Raw genomic sequence first — 17,101 nt, 5'->3', positions numbered from 1 at the left:
AGTGACCCAGGGTCATTTCGAACAAATCAGGTCAGGTTGCCAAGTGGCTATAAATAGCCCACCCCCTACAACCATAAATGGTTGGCTGCTCAGATTCAGAGTGCGGCTTTTGTCGTTTGAGAGCAACCCACCTCGAAGCCTTTGAGAGAGAATTCCTTGCGGGGATAAAGCCCTAACCACCTAGAGCCAAAGAGAATTAGGCATCACTTAAGTCTTCTTGTCTGTGTGATCTGAAGACTTATTACACTTGAGGACTGTGCATCCTCCAGCCGGTTAGGCGTCACGTTCTGAGCATCCAAGAGACATTGTGGATTGCCGGTGAACGAAGTCTGTGAAGGTTTGGGAGTCTACCTTGAAGACTTACCAGAGTGATTGGGCGAGGTCTGTGTGACCTTAGCTCAAGGGGAATACGGTGAGGACTGGGTGTCCTGAGCTGTGTGTTCAGGACTGGGTGTCCGGGACTGTGTGTCCTAAGGTTTAAATACCTAGCCGCCCTAACCATTCGTACAGTTGTCACAGCAACTGGAACTAGTCCAACAAATCATTGTCTTCAGCGAGTCAGTGGTTTCATCTTCCCTTCCCTTTACTTACTGTTACTCCTTGTGAAGTCATTGTATGTTCGCACTATCTTTTGTCTTCACTGAGTGACTGCGTGTTCTGTGTGGCTTCACAATATCTTCCTACCTGATCCTTACTACATTGCTGCTATTAGTCATTGTGCTTTCACTCTATTGAATACTTGACTATGGCTTGCCTAGTGTAGTCTACCTTCCGCTGCAGGGTAATAGGTTTATTTCTATCGTTTGTCTTCATAACTTCCACGTTTTGAAGACTTTCATAAAAATCGCCTATTCACCCCCCCCTCTAGTCGATATAACGCACTTTCAAGGCCGGCCCAGCTCCTTACCCTGGCCCATCCACCCCCACTCCCCCATTAACCCCTGAAACCCTAACCCACCTCACCCACTCACTCCCATTCCCCCCACGTCGTTCCCCTTCCCCCCGATCCAGATTGGATCGGGGCTCGCACGGATCGACACCGCCCGCACGCCGCCCCGGCTTCCGCATCGTTGTTGCCATGCTGCCCGGCCTCTTCTCCCTTCCGCCGACGCCTCGCCTCCCCGGAGCCCCCCCCCCCGCTCGCCGATGCCCCCGCTCGCCGCGTCGCAGCTCGCCATAGTCTGCGCCCCGCCGCACCATCGAGCAAGTCCGGTTGGCCTCCGCCGCCCCTTCCCGTTCCTGAACGGATCCGGCTGCATCCACACCTCGCCTCAACGGCCACGACGCCATCGCCACCGTCCTCTCCGTCGATGAACCTTCCTCGACCTCGTCGCCTCCTCCCATGCGTCTCGTCGTCCTCGACCTCTACCCCGCGCCCACTGCCCCGTGCCCTACAACCCCTCATGAGGCCCCCCTCCTTCTGCTCTGCCTTGCTCCCGCCGCGCATCGGGCGTGCTCACGGCTGCGGCCTCGTCCCACGTCGCGCCTCGCGCCCGCCTACGCCGCGCTGGCGCCCCCTGTCCCCGTGCGCCGCGCCGCCTCGTCCCTGCTGTGCTTGTAGGCCGCGCGCGCGCCCGGGCATGCTCGCGCCCTGCGGCCTCCCCGCGACGTGCTCCTCTGCCGCCGTACTCGGCCTACTTCTGTGGCCTCGGGCACGAGCGCCCAAACCCAGCGCCCGCCCCGTTAACCATCGCCCGACCTGCATAGGCCCCTAGGGCCAATGACAAGTGGGGCCCCGCCCTTGAATGTTTTAGAATAAAAAAATAAATAGAAAAAATATAATTTGAAAAATAAAATAATAATTAATTAATTATGTAATTAATTAATTAACTTATTTAATCATGTTTAAATTAACCTAATAATAGATTATCCTAATTAAATACTGTTAATTAACCTAAGACTATGACCATGGGTACCCACTTGTCAAATTGATGAGTCAACGGTCAATGCTGACTAGGATGTTGACTTTGGCTGGCCCCACCAGTCAGCCTCTGCTAACTGGGTAGTTGACCAAGTCAACAGGGCCACTGGTCAGCCACACAAGCCCATATGTGGGTACACTTCTGTGTACCCATAGCAATTTAACATTTAATTTTCGAATTAAAATAATTTAGAAATTGTTTAAAACTTAGGAAAATTAATATAAAATAAACCGTAGCTCAAATGAAAAAACTTTGTACATGAAAGTTGCTCAGAACGACGAGACGAATCCGAATACGTAGCCTGTTCGTCCGCCACGCATCCCTAGAATAGTGAACACGCAGCTTTCCCCCTCTGGTTTTCACCTGTCCAAAAACGTGAAACACCGGGGATACTTTCCCGGATGTTTCCCCCTTTCACCGGTATCACCTCGTACCGCGTTAGGGCACACCTAGCACCGCTACTTGTTATGTCATGCATCGTTATGCATCTGTTTGCATTGTATTCATTGTTTCTTCCCCCCTCTTCTCTCCGGTAGACTACGAGACCGACGCCGCTGCTGGTGCCCCGATCGACTACGCTATTGACGACCCCTCTTTCTTGCCAGAGCAACCAGGCAAGCCCCCCCTTTGATCACCAGATATTGCCTATTCTTCTCTCTACTGCTTGCATTAGAGTAGTGTAGCATGTTACTGCTTTCCGTTATCCTATCCTGATGCATAGCCTGTCCTTGCTACTACTGTTGTTACCTTTACCTGCAATCATAAATGCTTAGTATAGGATGCTAGTATTCCATCAGTGGCCCTACACTCTTGTCCGTCTGCCATGCTATACTACTGGGCCGTGATCACTTCGGGAGGTGATCACGGGCATATGATATGTACTTATACTGTTACTTTACTTATGATACTGTTCGGAGATGGGGGCTGAAGGGGCAGGTGGCTCCATCCTGGTAGAGGTGGGCCTGGGTTCCCGACGGCCCCCGACTGTTACTTTGAGGCGGAGCGACAGGGCAGGTTGAGACCACCTAGGAGAGAGGGGGGCCTGGCCCTGGTCGGCGTTCGCGGTTATTTCAAGATAACACATTTAACGAGATCTTGGTATTTGATCTGAGTCTGGCCACTGGCTTATACGCACTAACCATCTACGCGGGGACAGTTATGGGCACTCGACGTCGTGGTATCAGCCGAAGCCTTCGTGACATCAGCGACTGAGCGGCAGGCGCCGGGTTGGACCGCGTAACGCAACTTCCTTTGTAATGGAGGTTGCTAGGTCTGCTCTCCAGCCGCGTTCGCAACGTGCAGGTGTGCAAAGGGCGATGGGCCCAGACCCCTATGCCATAGGGTTTAGGCCGGCGTGCTGATCTCTCTGTTGTGCCTAGGTAGGGCTGCGACGTGTTGATCTTCCAAGGCCGGGCATGACCCAGGAAAGTGTGTCCGGGCAAATGGGACCGAGCGTGTTGGGATATGTGGTGCACCCCTGCAGGGAAGTTAATCTATTCGAATAGCCGTGATCTTCGGTAACAGGATGACTTGGAGTTGTACCTTGACCTTATGACAACTAGAACCGGATACTTAATAAAACGCACCCTTCCAAGTGCCAGATACAACCGGTGGTCGCTTTCTCACAGGGCGACGAGGGGAGGATCATCGGTTAGGATTATGCTACACGATGCTACTTGGTGAACTTACCATCTACTCTCTTCTACATGCTGCAATATGGAGGTTACCAGAAGCGTAATCTTCGAAAGGATTAGCTACCCCCTCTTATTCCGGCATTCTGCAGTTCAGTCCACGTATGATAGCATTATTCCTTTTGATACCAATGCATACATATGTAGTGTAGCTCCTTGCTTGCGAGTACTTTGGATGAGTACTCACGGTTGCTTTGCTCCCCCTTTTCCCCCGTCCTATATCCGATTGCTGCGACCAGACGATGGAGTCCAGGAGCCAGACGCCACTGTCGATGACGACTACTACTACTCGAGAGGAGCCTACTACTATGTGCAGCCCGCTGACGACGACCAGGAGTAGTTTAGGAGGATCCCAGGCAGGAGGCCTGCGCCTCTTTCGATCTGTATCCCAGTTTGTGCTAGCCATCTTACGTCAACTTGTTTAACTTATGTCTGTACTCAGATATTGTTGCTTCCGCTGACTCGTCTATGATCGAGCTCTTGTATTCGAGCCCTCGAGGCCCCTGGCTTGTAATATGATGCTTGTATGACTTATTTTATTTGTAGAGTTGTGTTGTGATATCTCCCCGTGAGTCCCTGATCTTGATCGTACACGTTTGCGTGTATGATTAGTGTACGGTCAAATCGGGGGCGTCACAAGGAGGCAAGGAGTCAGGAAAGGAAGAAACAACTGCAGCACCGAGGACTGGGACAGGTACTGGGGAAATTAGCTCGGGCCAGCTTAAGCAGAGTAAGAAGAAGAAGATTGGGGGTAAAGATCAAGACTGGACCCGCTGAAACTGCAAAGATCAGCGCTACAGTCCTTGGCAAAAGGGGAGACCGCACACCTGATGGAGACCCGACAGCGGAGAAGAGAATTGCAGAGGGAAACGGGGAGAACTACAAGAAGATACGGGGCACTGGTGGGCAAGCTGAGGTAGGCGGAGACAGAGAAGGGCAGGGGAAGGAAACAACAGCAACCGGGCTAGGGGCTCCCGGGGAACTGACGGACGCGTCGGATGGCGTCCGTCAGGAGCCATGAAACTGCTCAGCTGGAACTGCCGGGGTTTGGGACAGCCCCGGACAGTTCAAGAATTGGTGCGCCTGGTAAACACGCTCCGAGAGAACATAGTGCATGGCGACGGGAAAGAACATCTTATGAGCTCAATGTCTTTCCTAGTTAGATATGAATAGGAGTTTAGTACGGCAACAGATAGAAATAATACTCCAGGAAACTACTGCGGCCAGAACCTGTACGGAGATCGGAGAGTTAAGGCACCTGCACCAGTTGAGACAAAATGGACCCCGCCGCCTCCCAGCGTGGCCAAACTAAACACAGATGCGGCTTTTGAGGTACAGTCAGGCGTCAGTGCTTGCGGAGCCATTGCAAGGAATGGCCAGGGAATGGTATTCATGTCATTGGGCTGCAACCTGAACAAATGTATGTGAGTTGAGGAGGCTGAATGCCTTGCATTACTTCATGGCCTACAAGAATTTGGAAAACTCTACAATGGCCCAATCCAGGTTGAAGTAGACTGTCAATCGGTGGCGAATGCGTTATCTCCAAAAGCCACAAACAAAACAAGCCTCTTTCCACTCATTACAGACATCAACGCTACCCTTTCGGGCTTCAGATCGTCTGTGGTGAGGTGGATTAGTAGAGATGGGAACAAAGCTGCACACTGTCTGGCATCAAGAGTGAAGATCCATGGAGATTTTCGTTTCCTTGGCTCTGCCCCGAGCGAGGTGCAAGAAATTTTGGCAAATGATTGTAGCTTTTTTTGAGCAAACTGCATCCTTTATTAAAAGTTCACACACATAGGGATACAGATGATATCGGGTCTGCTAATAAGCCATACGTGGCGCCCGGGGGCTAGAGAGGCTACTGCCTTTGCCAAAGCATGAGCCTCCTTATTATTCTTCCTACTCTCATGGATAAAATTTACATGATTGAAAAGCATTTTCTAGTGCTGAATGTCTTGCAAGATGGAAAAATAATTGCAAGGAGAAACATTCTCTATCCGGTTTACGATTTCCAGGCAATCCGATGCCACGCAAACGGACTGGATGTGGAGGTCACTTGCGAGGGAAAGCGCCTCACTACACGCCCGAGCCTCCAGGATGGTTGGATCCATTAAGCCAACTGAGATGATCGCCGATGCCCCAAGATAATTGCCATTAGCGTCGCGGCAAATCACAGCAGCAACCCTGCTGTCTCCAATCTTAGAGAAACCAGCATCTGTGTTCATTTTGTATGCATGCGCTTCAGGTGGAAGCCACCCTGTCCTGCTCGTGAATCCTTCCCCCTCCACACTAGTTACATGCCGGTCCCTGTCTCTTACATGCAGGTCCCTCGTTCGCGCGGCCTTCTCAGGAATTTGATCAAGTTCTGCGATGAATTTATTGATGAAAACATGAGTGCTGAGAGGACTCTGGAACTGATTATCGTGGATGGCCCGTCTTCTCGCCCACCAGACTGCCCACATTGTGACGAGCACACGCGCTAACTCTGCTGTAGGTAAAGTATCCACCAGCCAAAACATCCAAAGCTTGGCATCTTCCGTCCGGTTGGAGATAACCGTCTCCATCAGTTCTTCGTCTGCGAGAGCCCACACGCGGCGTGCCATGTGGCAATCGAAGAGAGAGTGGCGCCAAGAGTCCACCGCTGCGTGGCAGATTGAGCATTCCGCAGAATCCGTCATTTTCCTATGCTTTCAGACGTCTCCTGTAGGGATTGAGGTTCTAGCCAGCCGCCAGGCAAAAACACGGACCTTAGAGGGGACCGGAGCACCCCATAGTTTTGCCCAAGACCTGCTGTCCGCTGCGCCATTGGAGTGGCCCTCATTGTGCTCAAGCCAGTCAGTTCTTTGCTGTTTGATTGAGGACATGAGCCGATGGGCTGACTGCACCGTGAAGGTGCCCTTCCGTTCATAATGCCATGACCAAAAGTCCTCGCAGACTCAGTTGCTGAGAGGGATGTTCAGGATTGCCTCTATGTCCACCGCGTAGAAATGCTCATCCAAGATGGCCCGGTTCCAAGAAGCTGTAACAGGGTTTATGAGCTCGGAGACCAACTCGGGAGGGTTTGTGGTTTTTGGACATATAGGTCGAAGTTTAAAATCCCTGGGATCCGATTATCATTCCATATATTTGTGTCGCTGCCCGGACCAATTCTCTTGATTAAGCCGAGCTTGAGAGAATCTCGGCCTTCAATAATGGAACGCCATACTTGAGATGGATTCTTTCCCACCTCTGCCTCAAGGATTGTTGATGCAGGGAAGTAAACAGCCTTCAAGATCCGGGCACTAAGAGTGTTTGGCTCGGTAAGGAGCCTCCATGCTTGTCGAGCCAGCAAAGCCAGGTTGAAGAGCTCGATATCCCTGAACCCCATCCCCCCCATGGACTTAGGCTGTGACATAACTTCCCATGACACCCATGCTGTTTTCCTCTCGCCATTCTTAGAACCCCACCAAAACTTCCTCAAAATTCCGTTAATATGCTGACATAAACCCCGTGGCAATTTGAAGCAAGCCATAGAGTAGGTGGGGATAGCATGAGCAATGGATTTGATGAGTACCTCCTTACCACCTGCAGATAGGGCCTTTTCCATCCAACCCTGCACATGCTTCCAAATCCTATCCTTCAGATATTTAAAGGATCCTTCCTTAGCTCTCCCCACATCAGCAGGCAGTCCAAGATATCGATCGGATAGCTGCTCATTCTGGACTTGCAAGGATTCTTTGATTACTTGTCTCAGAGACTCAGCACGGCCTTTACTAAACAAGATGGAGGACTTCTCCTTATTTATGCGCTGGCCAGAAGCGCCGCAGTAAAGATGCAGGAGAGCATCAACTCTGGCTGCCATCTCAGGCGTAGCATTGAAGAATAAGAGGCTATCATCTGCAAAAAGTAAATGGTTTACCTCAGGAGCTCCTGCTGCCACCGTAATACCACGGACACTCTCAGCTGGATTGGAAGATTTCAATAAACAAGATAATCCCTCCGCCGCTAGCAGAAAGAGGTAGGGAGATATCGGATCACCCTGCCTGAGGCCTCATGAAGGTGTGAATTCATCCTGCTTCCCTCCGTTGAAAATAACAGAGAAGGATACTGATGTAACACACCTCATTACAATCTCAGTGAAACGCGGGCTGATCCCAAGTTTTAGCATGACCTTCTCCAGATAATTCCATTCAATTCTATCATAGGCTTTCATCATGTCAAGCTTCAAAGCGCAGAACCTGTTGCTTTTCAACTTCCTTGTTTTCATGTAGTGCAAGCACTCATAGGCTGAGATAAAGTTGTCAGTAATAAGGCGTCCTGGCACAAATGCTGACTGCTCCTCAGAGATGATGTCGGGGAGAATAAGCTTGAGCCGGTTAGCCAAAACCTTGGATGCCATCTTGAAGATCACATTGCAGAGGCTAATCGGTCGAAACTGTCCTAAATTTTTTGGACTTGCAATCTTGGGAATTAAAACTATGAACGTTTTGTTGATCTCCTTCGGGGAATCCTCTCCTCTAAGAACTCGCAACACCATATCAGTTACCTCGTCACCACATAGATCCCAATGCCGCTGGAAAAAGTGTGCAGGGAAGCCGTCCGGTCCTGGTGCTTTTGTCGGGAACATCTGAAATAATGCAGTTTTTACCTCTGATTTCGTATACTGAGCATCCAGAGAGTTGTTCATGGCCTCATCAACTCGTGGTGGTATATGGGATAAAACCTCTTCAATGCCCACTGTGTTTTCGGATGCATACAGATTTCCATAGAAGTTGGATGCCATATTTGCCATCTCTTGCTCATCTGTGCACACTGTTCCGTCAACTCGCTGAAGTTCAGAGATGCGGTTACGCACTTTGCGGGCACTCGCCTTTCGGTGGAAAAACTTTGTGTTATTGTCACCTTCAGCTAGCCACTGGACCCTAGCTCTTTGGCGCCACATGATTTCTTCTCGGAGGCAGAGTTCCACCATTCGAGCTTCAATGCTTTCCTCCTCTGCCGAAGGACCTACGCGATCCTGAAGTGCGCGCAGCTCGCCCAGCCGAAGGCGCAGTGAGCGCAGTTCCGCACGGACTGCTCCAAACTTGCTCCGGCCCCATCTTTGTAGCACACCAGCAACACTGGCAAGTTTTGCAGACAGTCCCGATACAGTTTGGGCCCTGCCCGCATCGTTCCACGCCTCAGCCAAGATATCTCCAAAGCTAGGTTCCCTTTCCCACATGCACTCGTAGCGGAATTGTTTTTGCTTGGCCCGAACACTTGTCGCTACCAGCTCCGTCTCTAACAATATGGGACAATGATCAGATTTTGCCGCAGTTAGGTGTTCAAGAGAGGCGAAAGGAAAGAGCGCCGACCAGCAGGCCGATCCCGAGGCTCGATCCAAACGTACTCAGCAAAAGTGGCCACCAGCCACCTTCTTCTCCCATGTCCAGTCCAAGCCACGATAGCCCAAATCAACAAGTCCACAAACATCAACGGCCTCTCTGAAAGCCTCTATCTGAGCACTATCACGAGCATTGGGACCATGTTGCTCCTCAGGTCTCAGTATCTCATTGAAGTCACCAATACATAACCAGGGGAGGGTGCTCTCCCCTCTCAATCTCTTCATTGTATTCCAAGTTTTATAACGAAGACTCCTCGTTGCTTCTCCATAGAAACAAGATAACCGCCACTGTTCTTTCCCCTGTTCTTGCACCCATGCATCCACATGATACTCTGAAAAGTTTTTTATTGCAACATCCACCGAATTCTTCCAAAAGATACAAAGACCACCACTCCTACCATTGCTACCAACACCAAAACTGAAATCAAATCCTAACGAAAAGCGAAGACCTTCAACACGACTCTTCTGTAATCGAGTTCCGACTAAACAAAGAATAGAGGGCGAACTAAGCTCCACAAGATCGCGGAGTTCTCGAACTGTCGCGGGATCGCCTATCCCACGACAATTCCAGCTTAGTATTTTCATTGGGCCTGGCGGTGCTCCCCGGAGGAGCCCGCCAATGATGCCATCTTCTCTGTACCTTGTTTCGTCGGTGATCCCGCCTTCTTTGCTTTCTTGGCATCCCTCGGAGACACATACGCCGGGGGTGGCGGCGGGACTACCATTGCAGCCGGATCAACAGTGACAACTGCTTTGTTCCTCTCCAACCCGTCAGCAGTAGCCGAGCTGACTATCAAGGCTAGGTTCAAGTTTCTGCATGTTGTTGGGGCATCGTGCATCTTCTCCCTTGCATCCCTAGCCTTTAGAGTGCTGGTGACCTCATCCTCATCCGCTGCATTGGCAAACCCTGCTTCTTGAGACGAGCGCTTTCTCGGTGGCGAGCGCTGACGAGGGGCTTGGGTGCCCCGGCCAGACCGGCCTCTTCCTCTTTCTCCTGAACGGCCTCCCCGAGTAGCCCAACCGCCTTGCTGCTCTGGGATAGTTTCCCTCCTTTGTGCCAGCATCCAACTCCCCCATTGCTTATGTTTCTCCTCCCAAACGCCATCGCCGCACTCCTCATGGTTATGGCCCATGAGTCCACAGACCTTGCAGAAATAGGGGATCTTCTCGTATTTGACCGGAAGGCGCAATCTGCCCTCTCCCACGACATTCAGAGGTGTCACCTGTGTTAAAGGTTTGTTGACAAGAACCTTCGCCCGAACCCTAATGTAGGCGCCTTCATAGAACAGCCGAGGTGCTAGCTGGATCTCTTTCACCCGTCCGATGCGTCGGGCTAGTTGGTCAACTACCTCTGCTTTGCGGTATAGCTCGGGTATATTGTGAATCTGAGCCCACACGTATAATCCATCGAAATCAACAGATGTAGGCTCCTTCTTGCCATCATAGTCCTTAATCAGCATCCTCATCCCCCTGAAGAGCCATGGACCACCGTTCACCACCTTCCTCCAATCACCAAGGCAGAACATCTGGAAGATAAACAGGTTTTCACCCGCCTCCCTGTACTTGGGAACATGTGCTAGCGACCAGACAGATTTCATGCACTCGAACATCGACGACGAACTGAAGGTGCGGGTCGTATTCACCTTTGCGATCGCCAGCCACCTAGCATCCGCTTCATACTTCTTTACCTCTTCCTCCCCTACGATCACGTCATCAAGCTCGTCATCTTGGAGATCCAGGTGCTGCAACATCTCTTCAAGATTCTTCCCAGACCAACCCGCAGACGACGACTCCGCTCGGTCCGTCATCTAGGGTTTCCCCGTCAGCGGTACTTTGCTCCACAGAACCGATCCGACTCCCTCCCCTATCAGCCTGATAGGTGATCTCTGCAGGGGGGCAGCCAGCGGACGAAAAACCGGTGAAATCTCTCGACGGCGATGGGATCGCCGCTAGAGCCGAAAACCCTAAACGAGAGGGTAATTTCCTATGATTGTAGCTGAGAGCTGTAACCCTTGTAGGGTTCCTCAAAAAAAAAGTGAAAGAATTTTAGACCAGCGGGCCGTGGGCTTTGCACCCAAAGGCCAGCAGGGCTCGAACCATGAGATCTGGCGGCTGGGCAGCGAGCCGCGAGCGTGCCGCCCCCGGCCCCCTCATAAAGCCAGTGGCAGACCACGCTCCCTCTCCATCTCACACTAGGCGGCCACTCCCCCAAAATTTTGAATTCCGCCCTCCTCCCCCAACCCCACGCCACCGACCCGCTTCGCTCCCCCCCGAAAGTTTCCGAATCCCCCCCACGCCGCACCGCGGGACGGGTGAGATTTCGAAATCTCCCCGGCCGCCGCCGCCGCCGCCATGTCGCGGGTGGACAAGGAGAAGTCGGTGAACGTCCAGGTCCTCCTCCGCTGCAGGTACGCCCGCCGCGCCGCGCCACGCCGACCGGCCGCCGCCCCCGCGGGCCTCCTCTCCCCAGATCCGCAGCCCTAACCGCCTCCTCATGCGCTTCCTGCTCCCAGGCCGTTCAGCGACGACGAGCTCCGGAGCAACGCGCCGCAGGTGGTCACCTGCAACGACTACCAGCGGGAGGTCGCCGTCACGCAGACCATCGCCGGGAAGCAGATCGACAGGGTCTTCACGTTCGACAAGGTCTGGATGGGGTTTTCTCGCGGTGTAAAAGCTTTGGTAGCTCGTAGGAATTTAGTGCCTAGGGTTAGTTCCAACTGGTGTGTTCGCATCTGAACGAGCTGGGGTTCGAGTTGCCTGCGAATTAAAGCAGCTGCATTGCAGTTGACACCATGCCCTTGGGAGGGAATAACAACTGGAAACTGTTGCTAATAGCTAATACTCCGTAGGCTGAGGAGCAAAAGGAGAAATCCGCCCTTGTTGTGCATTTCCTGTCACTATTTTGAATAGCTCCAGCATGTTGAGTTAATCTTCGCTAACTGCTGATGCTTCTGGTATTGGCTGGGAACTTGCATCCCATTTCGGGGTTGTTTGCTCAGTGCTGTGATGTAACATAAAGCCCCCATCTTCATTTGCAGGTTTTTGGCCCAACAGCTAGGCAGAGAGACTTGTATGATCAAGCCATCATTCCTATCGTGAACGAGGTGCTGGAAGGGTTTAATTGCACCATCTTTGCTTATGGCCAGACGGGCACGGGGAAGACTTATACCATGGAAGGAGAATGCCGGAGAGCTAAGGCAAGCCTATCTTCTGTTGGTGTATTGTTGTGTATGTGTCCATGTTGGGGTTACTCAGCTGCTTGGTATCTTGTGTTGAAATTCTTGCAGAGTGGACCGGAGGGACAGTTACCTTCAGATGCTGGGGTCATACCTAGGGCCGTCAAGCAGATATTTGATACATTGGAGAGGCAGAATACTGAGTACAGTGTGAAGGTCACATTTTTGGAACTGTACAATGAGGAAATAACAGATCTTCTTGCACCAGAGGAGATATCTAAGGTTGCTCTGGAAGAACGGCAGAAAAAGCCATTGCCACTCATGGAGGACGGGAAAGGTGGGGTGCTTGTGAGAGGTTTGGAGGAAGAAATAGTCACTAATTGTAGCGAAATATTCTCTCTTTTGGAAAGAGGATCTGCGAAGCGCCGCACAGCAGAGACTCTTTTGAACAAGCAATCAAGGTTTAGTTTTACTCATTTTCCTCTATTGATCTCTAGCCCTTACATAAACTTAATCTTATTTCATCTGTAATATTTCAGTCGTTCGCACTCGCTTTTCTCAATTACAATTCACATAAAAGAGGCAACCCCTGAAGGAGAAGAACTGATAAAATGTGGGAAGTTAAATCTGGTTGATCTGGCTGGGTCCGAGAACATCTGTCGTTCTGGAGCTAGGGAGGTACATTGTACAGTATAGTTAGCTCGGGTTTTACTGTTTCATTTGGCATAAATCTTTTGTCAGTTCTATGGTATTCTTGAGTTAGACATTCTCTTTTGATTTTAGGGCCGAGCAAGAGAGGCTGGTGAAATAAACAAAAGTTTGCTTACTTTAGGCCGTGTTATCACGGCATTGGTTGAGCACCTTGGACATGTTCCTTACAGGTATGTATCAGTGGTCAAGGATCCTTGCATGCAATAGCCTTTCTTACCTTACTGAATTCTCTTCGCCTTTCAGAGACAGTAAGCTCACAAGGTTGCTTCGTGATTCACTTGGAGGGAGAACAAAAACTTGCATTATTGCTACTGTTTCGCCTTCTGTACACTGTCTTGAGGAGACATTAAGCACATTGGATTATGCACACCGGGCAAAGAGCATAAAAAACAGGCCCGAGGTAAACTGACTTTGTTTTTTCCCTCCATTTTCAGCCATTGTTTCATGAGTTCCCCTAAAGATTGAAAACCATCTCATTTTTTGTGTATGCCAGTGCCATTTAGTTTCACTTTGTCATATCTGATCAATTGCTGATATTTATCTATTTCACAGGTTAACCAAAAAATGATGAAATCAACGTTAATCAAGGATCTCTATGGAGAAATCGACCGACTGAAAGCAGGTATTTAGCGAACCCACACTCAACTTTTGTAGTTCAGATAGTTGCAGAATGGCCTCACAATATTGACTCCTCCCCAGAGGTCTATGCTGCACGTGAAAAGGTTGGGGTGTACATTCCAAAAGATAGATACCAGCTGGAGGAGAACGAGAGGAAGGTACCATTTGACACGATCTCTCGTATCTATTTGAATCCGAAGTAGACACATATTCCTTTTCCATTCTTGAAATCCGATATTACTCACAAACCTTAATCATTGAAACTAGACCCTAATCAGTAACTTCAACCAGATATTAACCAGTAACGTGGTAGATTCCTTGTATCTTTATACCAATTAACTTTTCCTGTATTTCTTTTGAAGGCCATGGCTGATCAAATTGAGCAAATGACTGCCTCTTTAGAAACAAATCAGAAGGTACAGAAACTACTCAGTTGCTGGAAACTTCCATGTCTCTGTTCATGTTAAAAAAAAATCAATGCTTTGCTTTGGTTTCAGCAAATCAATGACCTGCAAGAAAAGTACGATTCTGAGCTCCAACATTCTGCTGATTTGAGCAAAAAGCTCAAAGCCACAGAGGTAAATTGTATTTCCTACTTATAATCATCTGATGATTTTTTGTACTGTAAGATTAATATCTTGTTCAACAGAAATGTCTGGACCATACAAGCAACCTACTCTCAACAACAAAAGAGGATTTGAAACAGGCCCATTATAATCTCAAGGAGAAAGAATTCATTATATCTGAGCAGAAAAAAGCAGGTTCGGTTTTATTTCCCATTTTTCATTATTGCAAACACACCTTTTCTTAGTTCTAACTGTATTTTAATGCACCTTTGCACATCAGAAAATGCTCTAGCACATCAAGCCTGTGTTCTGAGATCAGAACTTGAAAAATCTAGCTGTGATAATGCTTCACTGCATTCAAAAATAGCCAGAGGAGATAAACTAAGTGCTGCAAATAGGTCGGTGGTGAACTCATTCCAAGCTGACCTTGCTTCAAAGTTGGATATTCTCTCCAGTACCCTCACTGCATCTATAGATCAACAAAACAAACACCTAAAGGCTGTGGAAGACCTATGCCAATCTTGCGTTGATTCCCATGACACGGTACACATCTACACAATAATTGTCTGGGCTCATACTCCATTTTGCATGCTATTTATTCTTGGTTTAACTTTTGAAGGCTACATTGGAGATAAAGAAGAAGATCTTAGCTTCGAAGTCGTTATATATGTCGCACATGGAAGCTTTTCAAAATATTGTGCTCCTACATAAAGCAAACACAAATTCTACATTGGAGGATGTATCATCTCTGTCTGCAGCAAGCTGTTGCAGTCTTGACCAGGCATGTTGTGACCTGTTTTTCAGTGAACACTTTTTGTTTGTCTCACATGCTTATCCTTTGCTTCTATTCATTCTCACGGGGATATTCTTGCTGTCAGCTTCTAGCATGTGTTGAGGGAGAGGCACTGAAGATATTTACTGATATTCAGAGTTTGTTAGCCGACCATCGAAGCGAACTGGCACACTTCACTAAGGAATTGCGTGATGTCAGTTACTTGATCCGACTGTCAACAGATTTTCAGCATAACTTAGCTATGATTAGCTGCAAGTTAAACTTTGCTCCTGTTGTCAACAGAGTTTCTGCATTAGCTTGGATAGGACGAAGGATATGTCCAGCTTCATTCTTGGGCTCTTTGAAAAGTACATGGAGGAAACATCCAAGTTGCAGGACCACTCGAACCACACTCATGAAGCACAGGTCAAAAGCCTTGAAGAGTTTCAAAAGGCTTATGAGGTGATCCATTCCCCTTTTGTTGACTACTTGTTGGCAAAATCATGTTGGTGTATCTAATACCATCACTTCGTGCAGGAACAATCAAAGTCCGAGGAACAGAGGCTTCTGGCGGATATCACCAGTTTGGTGTCCAAACACATTGTTCGACAAAGAGAGCTGGTGCGTCTGTACTTGCGTGTACCACTTGGGCAAATTTGTTTGTAAGCGACCAATCAAACTACAAAAATCAGAATAAACCTGATGTTTGTTTCCTGCAGGTGGATGTTAGATTAAACTCTCTTGGCGATGCTGCTCGTGGTAACAAGACATTTCTGGATGAGCATACGTCTGCTATGGAGGGTGTCACAAAGGATGCCAAGAGAAAGTGGGAAATGTTTGCAGAGCAAGCAGAGAATGACTGCAAAGTTGGCTCCAGCTTCTCTTCAGCTAAGCATTGCCGCATGGAAACAATTATGCAGGAGTGGTATGCCTGATTGCATGAAATGTTTCAACATTCACCGATTCATTTTAATTTGATTGAAATTTTGTAACTAATGATCTTTATTGGACTTGTCCAGTGCATGCACTGTCGACTCTGCTGCACAACAATGGAAAAAATCCCATGCTGCAGTTAATGATTTGTGCACAAAACAAGTGGCTGAAGTTGAAGTACTTGTCAGGCAAGTAGATTTGTTATCATTACTTTTGTTTTTGCTTACATGTAGCCTGTTTTGTTCAGTTAGATTTTGGTTTTCTCGGAATTCGCTCTATAGATAGTTCAACTTGCTTTGGCACTCTTCATGCTGGTTTGATCTAAGTTAGCTTGAATTAAGGCAATTTGGGTGCCAATTTGACATGTCAGTGCATAATTTTGGATAAAAAAAGCACACCTGAATTTCTCAAAACCATGTCTTGTGTTAATCGCATATTTTGAACATGGGGGTCTAATTAGCTTTGCTGTCTGGATATTTCAGGGCTGCAATCGAAAACAACGAGCAGCATGAAGCAGAGATTGCATCATCTCGCGCCTTGGCTGAAGAGCAAGCATCCAACAGTAGCAAAGAAATACTCCAGGATATCGACAGTAATTTCTAAGCGCTCAACATGACTGCTTATTCAATAAGAAAGAGCTCCCCATCTAATCTCGACTTGCTTCTGTGTGTCCCCTTTTGCCTCAGATCTACTGGAAGAGGCACGTAATTCTGCATCAAGAGTTGTGTCGACAGTGGAAGCACATTCGGTAGAGATACAGCATTTGCAGGAGAACCACTCTGGGCAGACTTCAGGCGTAAACACACATGCCGAGAGGGCTTTCCAAAGCAGCTACAGGGTGAGATGAAAATCCTGTGAAGAACCGTCCTCTTTCCCCAGCGCCCCAAGTCCAGTGTGTATTGTTGTTATCTTGTCTGAACTCCCCTACCATGCTGTTTTTTGCAGGACTATGAGCCGACTGGCGAAACTCCGATGAGGTCTGAGCCGGAAGTCCCGAGCAAAGGCACTATCGAGTCATTGCGAGCGATGCCAATTGAGTCCCTGATGGATGAGTTCCGCGAGAACCATCCCTATGAATCGAGCAAGGAGCCCAAGCCGTCGCTCATCCCTCGCTCGCCACTCGCGACACTCAACTGAGAAACAATGATATACTTTTCTGTGTGCAGTGTAATCTTATTAGGACATGAAATCGCTGCTGGCTTTGATGTCCTTGTTGTGCTATGTTTTGTGGGATGCGAACTATCTTACCCTCGCCCATTGTCTTTCACATTCCTGCTAGAACGTAGTATCAATTTGTTGTGTGATAATGTGGAGCCGCAGAATATTCTTGTAAAAAATTCTATGATC

At 48.9% G+C, this 17,101-nt stretch overlaps 1 protein-coding gene across 1 annotated transcript; it reads left to right on the top strand.

The window, feature by feature from the left end:
- The first annotated feature begins 11,160 nt into the window (after positions 1–11,160).
- On the top strand, positions 11,161–17,099 carry LOC125521263 (kinesin-like protein KIN-5C). Its single transcript, XM_048686327.1, has 22 exons — positions 11,161–11,386; positions 11,492–11,621; positions 12,017–12,175; positions 12,266–12,615; positions 12,694–12,832; positions 12,938–13,035; positions 13,109–13,265; positions 13,418–13,487; positions 13,565–13,641; positions 13,846–13,899; positions 13,981–14,061; positions 14,133–14,244; positions 14,330–14,592; positions 14,669–14,830; positions 14,928–15,035; positions 15,125–15,283; positions 15,359–15,442; positions 15,541–15,746; positions 15,841–15,942; positions 16,237–16,346; positions 16,441–16,592; positions 16,700–17,099. The coding sequence occupies exons 1-22, from the start codon at positions 11,331–11,333 to the stop codon at positions 16,889–16,891; spliced, it is 3,021 nt and encodes a 1,006-aa protein (XP_048542284.1). The 5' UTR covers positions 11,161–11,330; the 3' UTR covers positions 16,892–17,099.
- The last annotated feature ends 2 nt before the right edge of the window (positions 17,100–17,101 follow it).

This window comes from Triticum urartu, chromosome 7 (assembly GCF_003073215.2).
Source record: "Triticum urartu cultivar G1812 chromosome 7, Tu2.1, whole genome shotgun sequence".
NCBI classification, from domain to species: domain Eukaryota; kingdom Viridiplantae; phylum Streptophyta; class Magnoliopsida; order Poales; family Poaceae; genus Triticum; species Triticum urartu.
This window is presented reverse-complemented; position numbering and strand designations above follow the sequence as displayed.